This window comes from Pituophis catenifer, unplaced genomic scaffold (genome assembly GCF_029215685.1).
Source record: "Pituophis catenifer annectens isolate HBS135680 unplaced genomic scaffold, rPitCat1.0.hap2 SCAF_1, whole genome shotgun sequence".
Classification (NCBI taxonomy): Eukaryota; Metazoa; Chordata; class Lepidosauria; order Squamata; family Colubridae; genus Pituophis; species Pituophis catenifer.
The window spans coordinates 195,582,040-195,599,039 of NW_027256881.1; the positions used below are offsets into that span (position 1 = coordinate 195,582,040).

Sequence of the window (17,000 nt, forward strand, 5' to 3'; positions counted from 1 at the left end):
ATTTTATCTTTTTGTCAGTCAGCCAATTTGTCCGTCAGTGTTGTTTTTTCTCTCCAGCCCTTCCTACGTTTTGTTCCGTTTTCTGACATACTTGCTACTTCATTCCAACTTTCCTTCATCACCTATTCCCTGCTTGAATCATCCATATAACGTGGATTGCTATTCTGCTATTATCTTTATACTTGTCTACAAAGATTTGACCTGTTGCAATGAAGATTTCAGCAACTTAATGCATTTTGTTAGAGAAAATGCTAGTTTCACAAACAAAACAATTCTTTGTATTTCAAATGATCGATTTAAAATATTTAGATTGAAACTTCTCCGTGATTACTTTATGCTGCTATAACTGCAACTGGCTAAAGATTAAAGCACATTGGTAGAAATTCAGCTTTATTCTTATCCAAGTCTAAGGATATTTCCATGGGGCACAAGCATTGCCCTTCATATCCTCAACTGCCACTCTTGTGTCCTGATTATTACCCTCCGTCTCTTGTCATTGAGGTGGCTTGCACAACCTCCTGCTGGCCAGAGCATCTAGGAAAGTCCTAGGAAAGGGCACCAAGATGCCACAACACCTTGACTTCACAAGGGTAAGTGAATTCTGAAGAGAGGGAGGTGAGATAACTGGTATTTCTCACCAATCGAAAACCAAGAGGTCACACTAATGTTTTTTTCAGTGTAATTTCAGGAATAACACCCGAATCAAAATTAATTTTCTTAATTTGTAAGAGTAATATAAATCCTACAGGGTTGTAGAAACATAACAACAACAACAACATTTTCTTGAGGAGAAAACTGGAGATAACCTTGATTAAAAAGGGAAGAAAAGCAGCAACTCAGTCTTGATTATCTTCTTTCCCTGAAAAGAAGAGACTATTAATGCTTTCTCAAACCTATGTCAAAGTTTATGTATAAACGCACTGCCATTTCCTGATGTGTTAGGTAATGTAACTGTTGCCCATGCTGGCTAGAAACTTGTGGAATGCACTTGAAGAATCTCAAATTTGGGAAAACCATAAAGTATTTGACATTATTACATGTCTAAGCAAGATAGTTAAGTACGTTTTGACCCATTTTACGACCTTTCTTGCCACAGTTGTTAAGTGAATCACTGCAATTGTTAATTTAGTAGTATCCCTTTCTCTAGCTATTCTTCTGACCAATCCTTTTAGCCACAGGTTGAATCTGGCCAGGCAGAATCTCAAGTTCAACTCCGAGGCTTCATAGGACTTCCAAGTTCTCTTTTACTCATTCTCTATGTGCTTTTCTCTCCTATCAGCTGACTGCCTTGTGCAACCTGACACCATGTGTACCATCCTGAGAACCCAATAAAACAAATATACAAAAAATAGCAGATGAATGTACTAAAAAAATGAACAAACAAAAGTGAAAACAACAGCAAAATAAAGAAGCATGTCTGGTATGAAAAGACATTCTAGGTGAAATATGAAACATACCCGCACTACAACATAATACATTTCTACTTCCACCTTCAGGCCACACTGTACATTTAACAAGAAGGGACAAAGCATTTTAGCAATCCTTTGCTCTACTTGGAGCATTAATTTTGTGGCCATGGAAAGAGTAGAAAGGTGAGGAGTCAACCAGGGTACAATGGTCATATAAAGAAACCCAGGAGGACTGGGTATAGTCTGGGGACTTTAGTTGACACCTCAGGCTTCAATACAATTAGTTATCAAAAGAAAATATATGGGATGTAACCTATAGGACTTCCCTGTCATTCCAAATTACCCAGTAACCTGTTTTCTTACCATTTGTGCAGAATGTTTTAAATTGCTGATGGTACCTAGAAAGTGACAATAAAGTGAGATCTTTGATATTTCAGCTGTCATTTCTCTGTGTTAAACTGCCAGTGCTAGGGTTTGTTATTTTTAGAACTGATTATTGTACAAAGTGGGAATCAGAAAAGCACTTCATGTTTTGCCACTAATGCTTTTCTTGTTAGCAGGTGTCCACCATACGCATATGTATACAGCATTGGTACTGATCTGTAGATACACTTGTAGGTATAAAGAAGTTGGATCTATAATTTGAATGGGATTCTGTTGTTCTGTCCTACAAAGTATGATTACAGTTGTTATTATGACAATCAAGTGAATAGACTTTGAAAATCGTATGGTGTTTATGAGATGACTTTAATTATGAAACACAATTATGACGTACAAACTGCCATGTCAGAATGACTAAATGAAATCCCATTCAGTCTTTTGTATGAGATCTTCCATTAAGCGCTCCATGGCATAGGACCTAGATATCTTTGAGACCGCCTGCTGCTACCGACGGCCTCCCATCAACCTGTGCGCTCCCACAGAGAGGGCCTCCTCGGGGTGCCATCAGCCAAACAATGTAGGCTGGTGACCCCCAGGGGGAGGGCCTTCTCTGTGGGGGCACCCACCCTCTGGAACCAACTGCCCCCAGAGATAAGGAGAATCCAAGACCTCCGCCGTGCCCTTAAAACTTTCTTTTTTCAGCAAGCCAGGCTGGCTTAACACTTTTAAATGTTTTTAACTGGTTTGTCATTGTTTTTTAATTACGGGGCCAAATTTATATATATCTTTTTAATAGTATTTTAATGTTTGTAGTTTATGTTTTTATTTGGCTGTACACCACCCTGAGTCCTCAGGGAGAAGGGCGGTATATAAATTTGATATAAAATAAATAAAAAAAATAATGATTAATCCCCCAGGATCCCTTGAGAAATCTATAATGCTGGAAGAGATGGAGAAGATGATGACCAGGAGCAAGGTGGATGGTCCCTATGACATGATGGGTTGTCAGCCCTTTAAGATAGACCAGACTAGGAAACCAAAGTTATGAATGCTAATATTACTTTTATTATAAGGTCATAATAACAAAATCTTGTGTCTGAATGTGCTTCCTCCCTCTCTCCTTTTAAGAGAACTAGGGACAGCCTTATCCAAGTTGCTTTCTCAAAGTACAATTCTGCCTTGACTCAAATGTTGTTTTTCTGACTATTGTTTTGGTTTCACCTCTTCCTCCTGTTTCTCAAGGTTACTTTTGCAGCCCATCATACCTGAAGGGTCAGGTTAACAATCGAACATCCAGGAGGTCTGTCTCAATCAGTCAGTAAAAGCCTGGAAGTAGTTGGGAAACAAACATCACCATTTTGATGCAGAGCAGCTGTTTTATATAGTAACAGAACAATTATACTTCTAATGTAGCCTTGTCTAGCTTGACGGATATAATTTGTTTCTTTAAAAAACTGTTGTGCCTTTTACATTGAGATGCATAACCTAACTGGAAACAAGGTTCAATTTTTTTGTGTGTTGTAAGTTGTAACTTCCAATAATTTTTTCTGACGAAATTCATCTAGTGAAATATTCAACATTTTATATGGATTTATTTTTAGTAAGACCTCATATTGATCAATGCATGTGTGACTCATTTTAATTCTCATAGCCTGAAAAGTTTGTGCATGAATGCAAGAATCTCTAAGAAATGGAAAATGTTAATACAAATAGGCAAAGAAGTAATTTCAGGTCAGAATTCTCAAATCAAACATTTTACTGCAAGACGAGTTAAGATTTAAAGATACTCAGGGAACATCATAAAAAGAAAGTCATATAGGAATTCAAAGTGTTTCCATTCTGAAAGCAACAAGTTAATATGACTTCTTTATGTTTGATTGCTTACCTTTATTGTAGATTTAACTGCAGTTTTTTAATACTAGATGGCATTATCCATATCCTTTCCTCTGTTGGCGTAATAATTTTCCTCTTCTCTCTTGTAATTAACATTTATATGCCATTTCTCCATCAAATTCCTGCCTGCCCAAATAAACTTGACGGTCACATTCATGTCTCACTTGTACCCTTGCAATTCATAGTAGTAATAAAGTTCTCCTCATTTTATCCTCACAGCTTTGCGAAGTCCGCTGGCCACTCAATGAACCCCGAAGGCATTGTTCATCACGTTAACTACTGGCTTTCTCTCATCCAACCTCCAAAGAATTAGATTTATGTGTAAGATATCTTACACAGAAGCACTTATGTTTCAATCAGCCAAATCTACAAGATTAAAGAGATTGCTCTTTACTGTCTTGGCAAAAAACAGCTATCTTATGGCACCTTATGGACTAATTTTTACTTCGCCTACATTTGTGTGTCTCACAATCCAGTTCATCATATTTTAAAAGCACCATTTAAAGACATAAATGAGCATGTCTTTGGGGACTTTGAAAAAATCAGCAGTAATGAAAACTTTATCCATTGGAGTCACTGTTGAGAAATATATACAGTATCTCAATCTTTTTCAGAATGTAGGGCTTCTTAAGAACATTCCATCCTAAAACTTACCAACTTACCAAATGAGTGGGAACAATGCTCTGCTCCCGTAGCAAAAGAATCTCTAATTTTAATTTTGAGCTGGGTCATATAGTTTGAGAACTTAGAGGCATTGAGGGAGACCATTGTATTTTGAAGTGTATAATGACATCTTTTGATTTCTCCTTCATGTTAAGAAGATTATAGATTCAGAGTTATGATGTTTATCTTGCTTTTCACTCTTGCTTGATAAATAGAAGAAAGGGAGGAATCTTCACAAAACTGTAGAAAAAGATCAAGATTTAAGTTGCTACTGGCTTATCTGTACAGTTCCCAGGATCTTGTTTATCTATCAGGTTCTGCAATCTCAGTACCACAGAAAGAAGAATGTGAAGTTTTGGTAGCAAGTTTTCACAAGACTGTAGTATTGGCCTTTATTTTGGGATCTTCTACATAGACTTAGTGCTGAGTGCTATGTAACTTCATTGTTTTGAGGTCTCTCCACTATTGTTCCACTGGGAATCCCAACAGCTGAACAGAGTTTTGTTATTGTCTTGCTTGGTACATTATGCTTTTGTGCTTCTGTTAAATCTGTCTGCTAAAGTTAATAATAAAACTTAAAATTGCTTCATTTACTGGGGCGTTTATTGTTTCTGGATCCTCAACCAATTGTCTTGCATTTGGCCATTGCCTGTCACTTGGCAATACAAAATTTAGCCCCAATCTAAGAGACTCTAATGACTAAAACCAGCCCTCTGTTTTGAGCCTGGAAATGTACAGGCAGATGAAACAGAAGACAATAGACCAGTGATGGCGAATCTTTTCAGCACCGAGTGCCGAAACCAGAATGAGTGTGTGTGTGCTGGAGCGCCAGAAACCTGAAGACCAGCTGGCTGATGTGCATGTGCGTGCCGGCCAACTGGTCTTCGGATTTCAGCTGGTCTTTGCGTGCGCTGGGGCACCGGAAACCAGAGCAGCTGGTGACGGCGCATGTGCCCACAGAGAGGGCTCTGCGTGCCACCACTGGCATGCGTGCCATAGGTTCGCCATCACGGCACTAGACCAACATTTAAGACAAAATTAATGTTATTAAAATGAACTTTGTTTATAGAAATATCCTATGTTAATACCAAATAAATATTTCCTTTGGGTAGATAAAATTATTGAGGAAATTTATTTGGGATTGGGGATCACCAAAGTTTTCTTCGGCTAAATTAAGATTTTATAAATCTTATTACTTTAAATTATCTTAATAAGTAATATTTTATAAAGATTTTATCAGCCATCTGCTGGTGGAGTGAAAATAGGTAATTGAATATCATCCATTCTGGGCTAAATTGGAAAGTTATTATCTAGTTGCTTTGCAAGCATGGAAAGTGCTTTGGAACAATGTATAACAGAAAAAGGTGTTTAATTTCTGGGCGTATGAGCAATGAGAAATCATTGGGCCATAATGGGATGTAAATTGAGTTTTGATAATGAGAATCATGAATACTTTATTTTTTGGATAAAATCTACTTTACAATTGATGATAAATAATTCTATTGGAAGGTTTGGGAAGAAGCTGGGATAATGACTTTAACTCAACAACTATGAAATAGCTGTTTTAAAGATTTTTACTGACTTCAAACTGAATTTGTCTTCCGAATTTGCAACAATGGAAGCATTTCCAGCTTAAGTATCTTCTAACCCAGGGGTGTCAAACTGAATTTCATTGAGGGCCGCATCAGGATTGTGTTTGACCTCAGAGGGCCGGGGGTTGGGGCATGACCAGGGTTGGTGTGTCCTGCTCAACATCACTCGTGTTGCGGCTGCCTGTGGTGGCAAGAGTGCTGTGCCAGTGAAAACAGGCTCCTGAGCTCTTTTTTGGCTGTGACGGCCTCCTGCAACCCTCTTCCAGTGAAAACAGAGCTCAAGGAGCCACATGCAGCCCTTGCGAGCTCTGTTTCTGACTGCGACAGCCTCCTGCAACCCTCTGCCAGCGAAAATGGAGCTCGGAAACATGCAACCCACCTGAGCTCCGTTTTTGCTGGCAGCACCATGGGCCGGTTCTTCAGTTTCCAGCGCAGCAGATAATCTAAGAACCCCACGGGCCGGATCTGGCCTTGAGTTTGACAGCCCTGTTCTAACAGATCAATAAAACTAACGCTTTAGTTGCCTCAAAAGCATCTGAGTTGCTTTACTTCAAGGTTAATGGGGAAGCTAGCAGAACATTGCAAATGGGGATCACATGACCGCAGGATGTTTTGATCGCAGGGGATTTACCTAAATGACGGTAATGGACTGACTCAGCATATTCACATGACATCACACTTATGGTCACGTTGCTTAGCAACAGACTTCCCCTCCCAATTACTGTTGTTAAGTGAGGACCACCTGTATTCCATATGTCAAAGGCTGGTTCTTAGAAATGTGTGATTTATCTGTATGGAAATGCAGTATTTTCTACCAATCAAAGGACGCAGCAATATGTGCTACTATGGCAAAGTTTGCAATATATAATATGTATTCATATTACAGCAGCAAATTCATTAGTGAACGGTGACTCTTGATAAATCTAAGGTAATTTTTTCCTTAGTTTGCATTTTAGTCTATGCTGAATTTTTTTTAAAAAAGCAATTATTTTCCTTTTAAGATTGTTTGTTAAGTATGCATTCTTCTTGTGCCATATCCGTCATCGGACGTTGGCGATCACGTTGGCAATCCTATTTTTGTCAACAGCCGTATGAAAAACTGCTGCTGAGTTTTGTCCAAATCTTAGGATTTGAAGCCATGATGTTCTTCTTCTGCCTGGACTTAGTTTGCCTTCAATCTTTCCTTTGAGGATTAAGTGAAGGATGCCGCATTTTTCTGGGTGTTGCATCACATGTCCAAAATATTCTAACTTTCGCTTTTTAATGTCTTTTATTATTTCCCTTTGCTTTCCCAGGTGGTTTATCACCTCCCCATTGGTGATTTTGTTAACCCAGTTTATACCTAACAGTAAGTATGCATGCATAAACTAAATAAGTTTTTTTTTTAAAAAAAAAAAGGCAGAAACCCTTAAAACAGTAACTTAACTTGGACAAATTGTGTCCCTGTAGTTAGCTGCTTGCTCCAAAACCACTTTAGTAAATAATCCTGGCTACTAAAAGGAACCGCTGCCTCGGCCCCTGCCCCCACCCTCCGGTAATTATTCCGGGTAGAGGAAATAGAAATGATTTGCGATTGAATGAGATCCCGGAGTGAGACCTGCCTCGGCGGTTGCACACCAGGAGGCCCAATCACCGATTGAGCGAGACAAGAGTCACTGGCGCGCACGCGGGCCGGGTTGAATCTGCGGGGTTGGGGGACACCCCCCCCCGGAGCAGCTCCGTGGGAAGAGAGGCAACCCCCCCCCCCCCCGCACTCCTTTCCCTCCCTCCTTTCTTCGCGCAGGTCCACGCGCCCCACTTTCAATCCCCGTGACCTTTCCCCTCCGCCAGTCTCCGCCCCAGAGGGGAAGCGCGTCCCTCCCGTTCCGCCGGCTGCTGCTTTTGCCTGGGTAGAGAGAGAGAGAGAGAGAGCGAGAGCGTGGCCGCGCGGGAGGCGTTCCGCTTCTCTCCTGCCGCTTCTTGAGCCTTGTGGGGCGCCCCTGCTTTGCCCGGCAGCAAGGTGAAGGCGCGAGAGCGCGCGCGCTAGAGAGAGGTGGGAGGTGGTGTGGGGGTCGTGGCGCGGGCTCGGGGAGGGCTCCGCGCTCCGTTCTGCGTCGCGTGCTTGGAGGTGCGGTGTATGTGTGTGTGTGTGTGTGTGGGGGGGTGCGGCTGGAGGAGGCCCGGGTCTGCAGCTCCTCCCCAGTTCCCAGCTTGCCTCCTTCCACTCCGCTTGTTTTCTGCGAGTGGGGTGGGGGAGGAGGAGGAAAGGAGGCGAAGGGCTCTTGGGTGGGTGTGGGGTGGAGGGGATGGAGGGCAGCTGCCACGCGGGGAGGTGGAAACAGGCGTCCGGGCAAGAGGCCTGCCGGCCTTCTGTCAGGGGAGGCGGGGACCGAGGTTTGCGGCTCTGCAAAAGCTCTCCTTCTCTCTCTCGCTCCCTTTCGGTGCAGTTTCGGAGCCCGAGCAGGGACACTCTCCAAAGTGGTTGGTTTTCGTGCAGAGGCAAAGGAGGGTGTTCGGTGGGGCGCACCGAACCGCCGGTCCATGCCACAGGGGGTGCGACCCGGGGTGTTTGCGGGTTGGCCGGATGAATGAAGCTGCCCTATCTTGGTGTCGGGGAAGCTGTTTGGAAGGAATGCTGATGATGACCTCCTGCTGGCTTGGGATGAGTCTGAAAGGTGGTCCACTGGTCGTTAGAAGAGAAATGCCTGCCGGATTAGGAAGATGTTTTAAAACGGGAAGTGGCATGCAGTAAGGCAGCTACCCCCCCCTCTTGTTTGAAGCGCGAGGTATATATAGGGATGCAAAGCTGGTGCTTCCTGTGTTTTTTGGGGAGGTCCTCCCCTTCATATGGGAGACTAGGACCCGATATTTCCCGAGGGAGGAGTTTTGAGTGCTGCTCTGTGGAGAGTCCTCCCGCCTGCTCGTTTAACTTAGCTAGGAAGTCCCTTAGAGCTGCCATTCAGCACAGAAAACATCAGGAGGAATTATTGGTGGTGCTGAATTTCAATCCCTTCTTGGGCTCTGAGATGGTTATTTTTAGCCCAGCATATCCAGGAGCTTTGCAGAATCAGATTCAGCTACCAGAACTGTGGCACAAGAAGGCCTTGCCATGTACAATTGTATTCTTGGTTGTTGCCTGGCTGCTGCCTCTAATCCTGTCTCTTGGGCATCCCCAAAGCATTGCTATGTTGGGCTGTTATGGCTCCCAAGAAGGTATTTGATGTACAGTAATCAATCAAACGCACATTTGCGTTACTATTTATTTGTTAGAATGGGTGTTGCTTTTGGAATCCTAGGACGTAAGAAAAGACATTTGGATGCTAGGCTTTCATGTGGTCTTTATTTCTAATTTCAGATGCCCCCCAAAAAGGGAGGTGATGGAATTAAACCACATCCAATCATTGGAAGATTTGGGACATCCTTGAAAATTGGCATTGTTGGTTTGCCAAATGTTGGGTAAGTGATTAAAAGTCACTAAACTTTGCTTAGTCATCACAAAGCTTATAGACTAAATTCAAGTTAGAGTTGTGCTGCAAAAAATACACCGTGGGAAATTGTTGGTCTTCGATAAGGTTTTCTAATCGGGCAGTCATAATTATATTTTAGAGAATGCATGTTAGTTTTGAATTTGAAAATGTCAAATATCCTGAAGTTGCAGTCTTAAAATAGCAGATTATTAAAGTAGCTTTTTATGTGCTAAATTAAAAATAGCTTTCATTCGTTTGACATTTTCTTCTGAAAGTTCATGTATAAAGATGCTTCACTTTTAAAAATAAAAGGAATTGTTACATTTCATTGAAAACATAAATGTATGCTTTATTTAGTTTTATCTAGCTAGATAATTTTAAAAATGTGAAACAATAAGGGAAATGTAAAGTTTTATTAACAAAAGTAATGAACTGGAAAGTTGATTATGTAGTTCTAACTTATCTCACATTGATTTGCACGGAACAGTACATTTTGAAGAATAAAGGAAAAATGAAGAATTCTCTAATTCTGTTTTTTCTGTTTACAAAATATTTAATTACCTTTATCATATACGAATGTACATGAAGAAAACAGATTATACCTTCTCTCATACAGTTTATATTTCCAGCTCTGACACTTCCCCTGTTGAGAGTGTCTATGGAGATTCTCAGTCATCCAGGTCATGGGTGTCCCAAAGGTGCTTTTTTTCCCCAGTTGCCTCTTTAAAAAAGCACCTTTGGGTCCCCTGTTGAGAGTTTGTAAAGTCTATATAAGATAGGATTGGAAGAGAAGACCCCAAGATTGTCTGCTGAATATTGAGAAATAGTTAGATAGCAGTAGAGATACCAAGAATGTAATGTTAGGATAGTTGAAGAATAGATTTGTTCAAAATATTTTGGAAAGAAAGAGAAGAAAGATTTAATAAATTCAGAAGAAAAGACCACTTTCAACATTGAAAGCAACATAACTGAAACTAAAGTGGTATTAGAGGAGGCAGCAAATATATTGTAGAAAGAATAAAGATTAGTGTTTAAATTGAAAAAAATGAGATAGTAAAATAATAATTACGGACTTCCCTGGTGTGTAATACAGTTCACTGCCATCAAGTTTAATAAGAAAGCACAGGTATTCTGTTCTATTTATTTTGAAGTTTGCTTCAAAAGTTGCAAACAAGTGCTTTGACTTTGTAAAAGTGGACATATACCGTATTGTTTAAATGTTAAATTAGGAGGTATTTCGGGAGGCAGATCCAATCGCCAATCAGCTGCTCGTGCTAAATGTGCTGTGCTGAAGCTGACCATACTGTTTGCTGCAAGGAGGCAAATTGCTGGGAGGCAGAGGCCGAAGGGTGTGGGCTGGTGGGTGGGTCGGGCTTCAGCAACATTCGCTGTATAAGGCGCATTGACATTTTCACCCACTTTTTGTGGAGGGAAATGTGCGTCTTATACTCTGAAAAATACGGTATTCCTTATTATAATATCCTGCAAATAAAAACAGAATATGGAAAAAGCAAAGGTAATACCAATAATAATAATAGGCGCCTTGGGTGCAATTCCATAACAACTGGAGCATCACTTGAACACCATCAGCATTGACAAATTTCCCATCATTCAGTTGCAAAAGGCAGCTTTACTTGGAACAGCTTACATCTTGCAATGATATCTGTAACTCCATCAAACATCTCTATCTGCCTATCCCAGGTAATAGGGAAGGATTTGAGAGGTGGACAAAGATGCCAGCCAGATACACTCTGAACATCTGGCTGACTGTGTAACAAACTCACACATTGAATTTGAGTTTGAATTACTGTGGGCTTGAGAGTTTGGTATTGTGGCTAAGATGCTGGAGTAGAAACTGTAAAGAGTTAAAAAAATGATCTTGATGGAAATATGAAGAAACAGTTACCTAGGCAAAGAAGGCCAAATCATTTTTTTAAAGTTCAGAATGAGACAACATTGAGAAACAGCTTAGGCAGACACCTTACCAGTTTACATAATGAAATGAAATAGCCTGTTTGGTGTATGGAAAGTCCTTGCCTTATGACTGGTTGCTTAGTGACTTTGAAGTTATGACCAACCAGAAAAATAAGTCTGTGCCAGACTTATGGCACAGATACAAAGTTCTGTCAGACTCCCTCCGTGATTACATCACTGAACTTCAGGTGCTCGGCAGTATGGCCACAGTGTCCCATAGTCACATGACCACATTTTACAATGGTTTTGCTGAAAACTGGCATTCAATTCGGCTTCCGGTAAAATTGCATCCATATCGAATCACTGGATTGCCACCAAAGTTGTAAAATTGGATTGGTCACGTGATGACTTATGACATACAGCGGTTATGCACAGGCTTCATTGCAGTCGTATGTTGAGGATTACCTGTGTTGGTTAAAATAGTAGCATAGAAACCAGGAGAGAGAGAGTTCTAGTCCCATGTTAGGCGTGAAAGCCAGCTGAGTGACTTTGTGCCAATCTCTCTTAGCCCAACTCACGTCACAAGGTTGTTTTTGGAAGGAAAATAGAAGAAGGAAGAAGTATTACGTAGGTTTATCGCCTTGAGTTACCTATAAAGTAATAAAGGCAGGATAAAAATATAATAAATAAAAAAGTTTAAGAAGTATGTGCAGTGCATTCAGACTTAGAAGATTCTGATTTTATACTTTTATAAAAGTACTTTTAGCCTTTCTGTTGAGCTTTATTTTTTGGCCTGGTATATTTAGTAGGCTGATGAACTGGAAGAATGTGACTTCTAGTTCTCTCTTAAGCATTGAAGACGGCTGGGTGACTGGGTATAAACCGTGATGGTGCAGTAGTTAGAATGCAGTATTGCAGGCTAATTCTGGTGACTGCCAGCAGTTCCATTTTCACTGGCTCAAAGTTGACTCAGCCTTCCATCCTTCCGAGGTTGGTAAAATGAGGACCCATATTGTTGGGGGCAATATGCTGACTCTGTAAACCACTTAGAAAAGGATGTAAAGCACTATGAAATGATATATAAATCTAAGTGCTATAAAAAAAGCCACCTTCCCTCAGACCAAGGAAGCATTATGTATGCTGCTTTAAGTTATACTATATAAATAAAAAAGAAATATATTTATCTTACACTTTAGAATTCTTATTTTATTCTTTTGCAAAGTTGGAAGTTATAATTTGTTGTTTTGTTTCTGATTGATTTGGAGAGACCTGTCAGATCCAAAGGTAGATAGTAACATATTGCCCATACTTTGTTCAGCTGTACTTACTAGTAGGAAGAACAAAATAGGAGTGGTTGAATTGGATATATTGGAATATTGCTTCATTCTCAGAAACTGCGCCTTCTCATTATTTATTTATTTATTTATTGCTTTTATCTATATCCCATTTTTTTGTCAAAGTTTAGTGTACTACATGTGGGGAATATTGAATTGAATGACAGTGACTGACTGAAAATAACTCTATGAACTGTTGTCAAGTACAGACTTAGGCCTCAGTTTTCCCATCCTGGCCCAGCACTTTAACCACTACATTCTGAACTTTCAGCATAACTTTCTAATTATTATTATTTATTTCCAAAACAATTGCTTTAGCCTCAGTACTGGTTTTCTGGGAAAAAAATTCTGACCAGTATTACTGATGGCCAGGTGCTGCAAAATAAAATGGGAATGTGAGATCATTTTTAGGCTCATCTATAACATTTTGATTCTATACCATGGCATCTGATGGGTCAGTGTGGAAAAAAATTCTAGAGCTAATTTGCTGTGGCTGTTCCAATGTGATGAATAAAATCTGAGCATAGCTGTTTGAAGGCTGGATTTGATCATAAATATTCCCTTCTACCAAATGTGAAATTCGAAGCATGCATTCAAAATGTATCTTGAAAATGAGATTTATGCTAATTTTTAGAGAGCTGCTAAAAGATCTGTCAGAAACTAGAAATGTATTACAGTGGTTCAAACAAATTAGAAAAGGTTTTTTGTAGAAATATGGAAATCCTTTTTTTAAAGTTCTCATCATTTCTTTGCAAAAGAAATGTAAAAACATGACACTTTCATGAGATGTTTGTGGTATTCAGTATTCAATAATAATTAGTGCTGTGTAACATAAAAGTGCTTTGGATCACATGAAAACATAAGCGTTACCATGTCCTCTACTTCTTAAGGCAGCCATGTTGCTTCCTGGGACCATACAATTGGTTTACGGAGTCAGGACAGGTGCCAGCATATGTTTGAGACTCGTCACCCTTCAAATCCCTTTCTGACTGATCTTGAATTACTGCGCAACCATAGTAGTAAAATATCCTTTATATGTCATTTATATGACAACTCTTTCTTTAAAGGAAATCTACATTTTTCAATGTATTAACCAAGAGCCAAGCTTCAGCAGAAAACTTTCCCTTCTGCACTATTGATCCAAATGAGAGCCGAGTGCCTGTGCCAGATGATCGATATGAATTTCTTTGCCAGTACCATAAGCCTCCAAGGTAAATATGTGAAGTGTCATCAGTTGTTTGCTTCTGGTTAAAAACCAACATTTCTCAGTATCACTATTTTGAATCAGGTTTGAATTCTGCAACTTTATTTCAGGAACATTAAAGGTTTTATAATAGGATCTTTATTATCGAAGATATTTTAAAATATGGATTATTTTTCAAGAGTAATACATTTGAGAAACTTTTATACCTATGTACAGATATAAATGTGTGTGTATGAGTAAACGACTCATTGATAGAGGTAATGAAAAATGTTCTGTTAATAAGAAGTAAGGCAAGTTTTGAAACTAGTTTTATCTTTTGAGGGCTTGAGTTACTACACCCTAAGGGTTTATTGTTTTTTGTTTTGCTTTGATTGAAAGTGCTAATTTTTCTATGTATTATTATTTTTTATTGAAACTATAAACAAATAATTGCATTTTTAAAGCATTTACTTGTATAAAGGGTTTGTTTATAATTAACACTGATTTAAAACATAAGGACAGTTTAGCAAGGAACTGAGAATGGGAGAACCAAACTTGAATAGATTCAACTACTGTAAGCCACATAAACACCTCATCTGTTTCTTCTCCACCCTATTCTGCTTACATACATACACATACACACATGTATATATAAAAATTTATATGCCCTCCAATTCATCTAGATATGGCTCTGGATGGCTTACAAACATTGCATCATTATAATTGGCTTGCATGAGATTCTATGTAATACCACAAATTTTATGTTGTGTTTCTCTCTCCCTTCTAAATTAGAACAATTTTATAGTCTTGGGAAATACATGCTATAACCTAAAAGGTAATTTTAATAAAATGATGTACTTTTGGTATATGATTCCAGAAAAATTGTCTAGAATGTATTTGAACAACATGAAGGGTAATTTTATCATGCCTTGGTGAACTTGTAAAAAAGCCAGAAATTTCTGCATTCAAATAATACACATAATGATACAAAAATTTTAAAGATCAGCATTCAACTGGAACCAGAACTTTTCTTGCTGGCATTAATGAATAGCCAGTAAGCCATGGAATATTATTTTTTATATAAGATTATTACTGAGAGACTATTATACGCACAAAAGTGGAAAGGCTCTGAAATATCTACATTAGAGAAATGGTTGGTGAAGATGACAGAACTAGCAGAGACGGCAAAAATTAACATGTTTGATCAATAGCTACATAAATCACTGACTGGAAACCCCTTGTGGACTTTTTGCTGAAAAAAGAGAAAAATGAACTTATGATTTATAGAGTTTAGAAAGCATAGTTTATGGAAAGAGGAATTATGATATAACCTTAGAGAGGGTAAAATAAAAGTTCATTTATAACTGCTATCAAAAAGATAGAAAGCTGCTTCTTTCTAATCTTTTCTATTTCTATTTTCTTTCTTACTTACTCACTATTCTTTTTTATTTTTGTTGTCTACTTTCTAATTCTTGTATATTTTTGATTTGTTAAAAATTTCTTCAATACAAATTATATTAAAAACAGTTGTGGGAAAGACAGTGCTTAATTTATGGGTTATATAAGGGTGAAGGTTTGTTCTCCAGGCTTATGGGTTGGTTTCCAAATGTTTCATTACCAGGTTGGGTAATATCTTCAGCAGAGTTTAGGAGATGTCAGTGTCAGTGTTCTTCTGTTTATAAGGGCTTTAGGTGTGGGTGTATCAAGTGAGGGACTTGTGATGGGTCAGGTGTGAGTTATCAGTGAATCTCATGGGTCTTGTGATAAGGAGATTACATCAGGTCAGGGTCATTGGAAGGTGAACAGCTGGTGGGGGCGTTGATGATTATAACATTGGTTATAATAGTGATTTCAAATGGTATATAATATTATTTTTACTGTCTTCTTAATTTATTGCTCAATATATTTACAGTGATAGCAGTAGGCCATCCTCTGAATTTTTGTCATTTTCAGTTTTTAAAAATACTGAGTATAGTTGGTACTATGTAAAGCAGGGGTGTCAAACTCATGGTGTCACGGCGGCATCACGTGACGTATCGGGACTTTTTTCCCCTTTGCTAAACTGGGCATGGGCATGGCCAGCACTTGACGCATCTGGCCCGCGGGCCAGGAGTTTGACAGCCCTGATGTAAAGGTTTGATGCTGCAAAGTCCATGGATGCTTTATGGCTAATTACTACTTTATATTATTCTGTGTATCATTGTAGATAATTGCTAATTGATGATAACATGGCCATATATTGTTAATGACTAATATTTTGAATTTTTCCCTTTAGCAAAATTCCAGCCTTTCTGAATGTGGTGGATATTGCCGGACTTGTGAAAGGAGCCCATGCTGGACAGGGACTAGGAAATGCCTTTTTGTCGCATATTAGTGCCTGTGATGGAATATTTCATCTACTTCGTAAGCAATTTAAGGTTTTAATTACTATATTGTGTACATTATTATTATTTTTATCTATTACTAGATAAAACCCTTTGTAATTTATTATATAATACTTTAATAGATGTATGTTTTCAAACTGAAACTTGTTAAGAAGATCCCTATTCCCATTCATAATTTATTGATAAACATTGATAAACTTCTCTCTATGCGCTGGGAGTCCTTTGCTCCCAACATCACTATGTCACTCAATTTTGCTCCAGAATAGATTAGTTGAAGAGAACGTTAAGATTATTTCCATATGTGATAGATGAGCCCCATCCACCAGTTGTTTCCACACTGTTGGCAGACTACAGAATAACAGAATAATAGAGTTGGAAGAGGCCTTGGAGGTCTCTTGTGGTTCCTTCTGGGGAACCTACTTCAGACTTAGTTTTGGCTGGTCTTGCTACAGAAACCTTGAGGCAAAACATTAATTAGTAAACAATTCAATTAGAATAGAGCTGGAATGGACCTTGGAGGTCTTCTAGTGTCATCCCTTGCTCAAACAGGAGACTCAGTACAATTTGAGACAAGTGGCTGTCCAGTCTCTTCTTAAAGACCTTCAGGGATGAAGCACCTACAACTTCTAAAGGCAAGCTATTGCATTGGTTAATTGTCCTCACTGCTAGGAAGTTTCTCCTTAATTCCAGGTTGCTTCTCTCCTTGATTAGTTTCCATCCATTATTTCTTGTCTTGCCTTCTGGTGCTTTGGAAAATAAGTTGATCCCCTCTTCTTTGTGGCAGTCATTTTATTTTCTTCA

The 17,000-nt window shown here is 39.0% G+C and overlaps 1 protein-coding gene across 4 annotated transcripts in view; it reads left to right on the forward strand.

The window, feature by feature from the left end:
* The first annotated feature begins 7,815 nt into the window (after positions 1 to 7,815).
* OLA1 (Obg like ATPase 1) overlaps positions 7,816 to 17,000 on the forward strand; it is a 101,173-nt gene continuing 91,988 nt past the window's right edge. Inside the window, exons 1-4 of one of the 4 annotated variants that reach the window (XM_070956896.1) lie at positions 7,816 to 7,970; positions 9,273 to 9,373; positions 13,700 to 13,843; positions 16,091 to 16,218. In XM_070956896.1, coding sequence (XP_070812997.1) covers positions 9,273 to 9,373; positions 13,700 to 13,843; positions 16,091 to 16,218 — 373 coding nt within the window. In that variant the 5' untranslated portion in view covers positions 7,816 to 7,970. Of the gene's footprint in view, positions 7,971 to 8,283; positions 8,312 to 9,115; positions 9,131 to 9,272; positions 9,374 to 13,699; positions 13,844 to 16,090; positions 16,219 to 17,000 lie in introns of those variants that run through there. The other 3 variants (XM_070956895.1, XM_070956897.1, XM_070956894.1) reach the window with 3 other exon arrangements.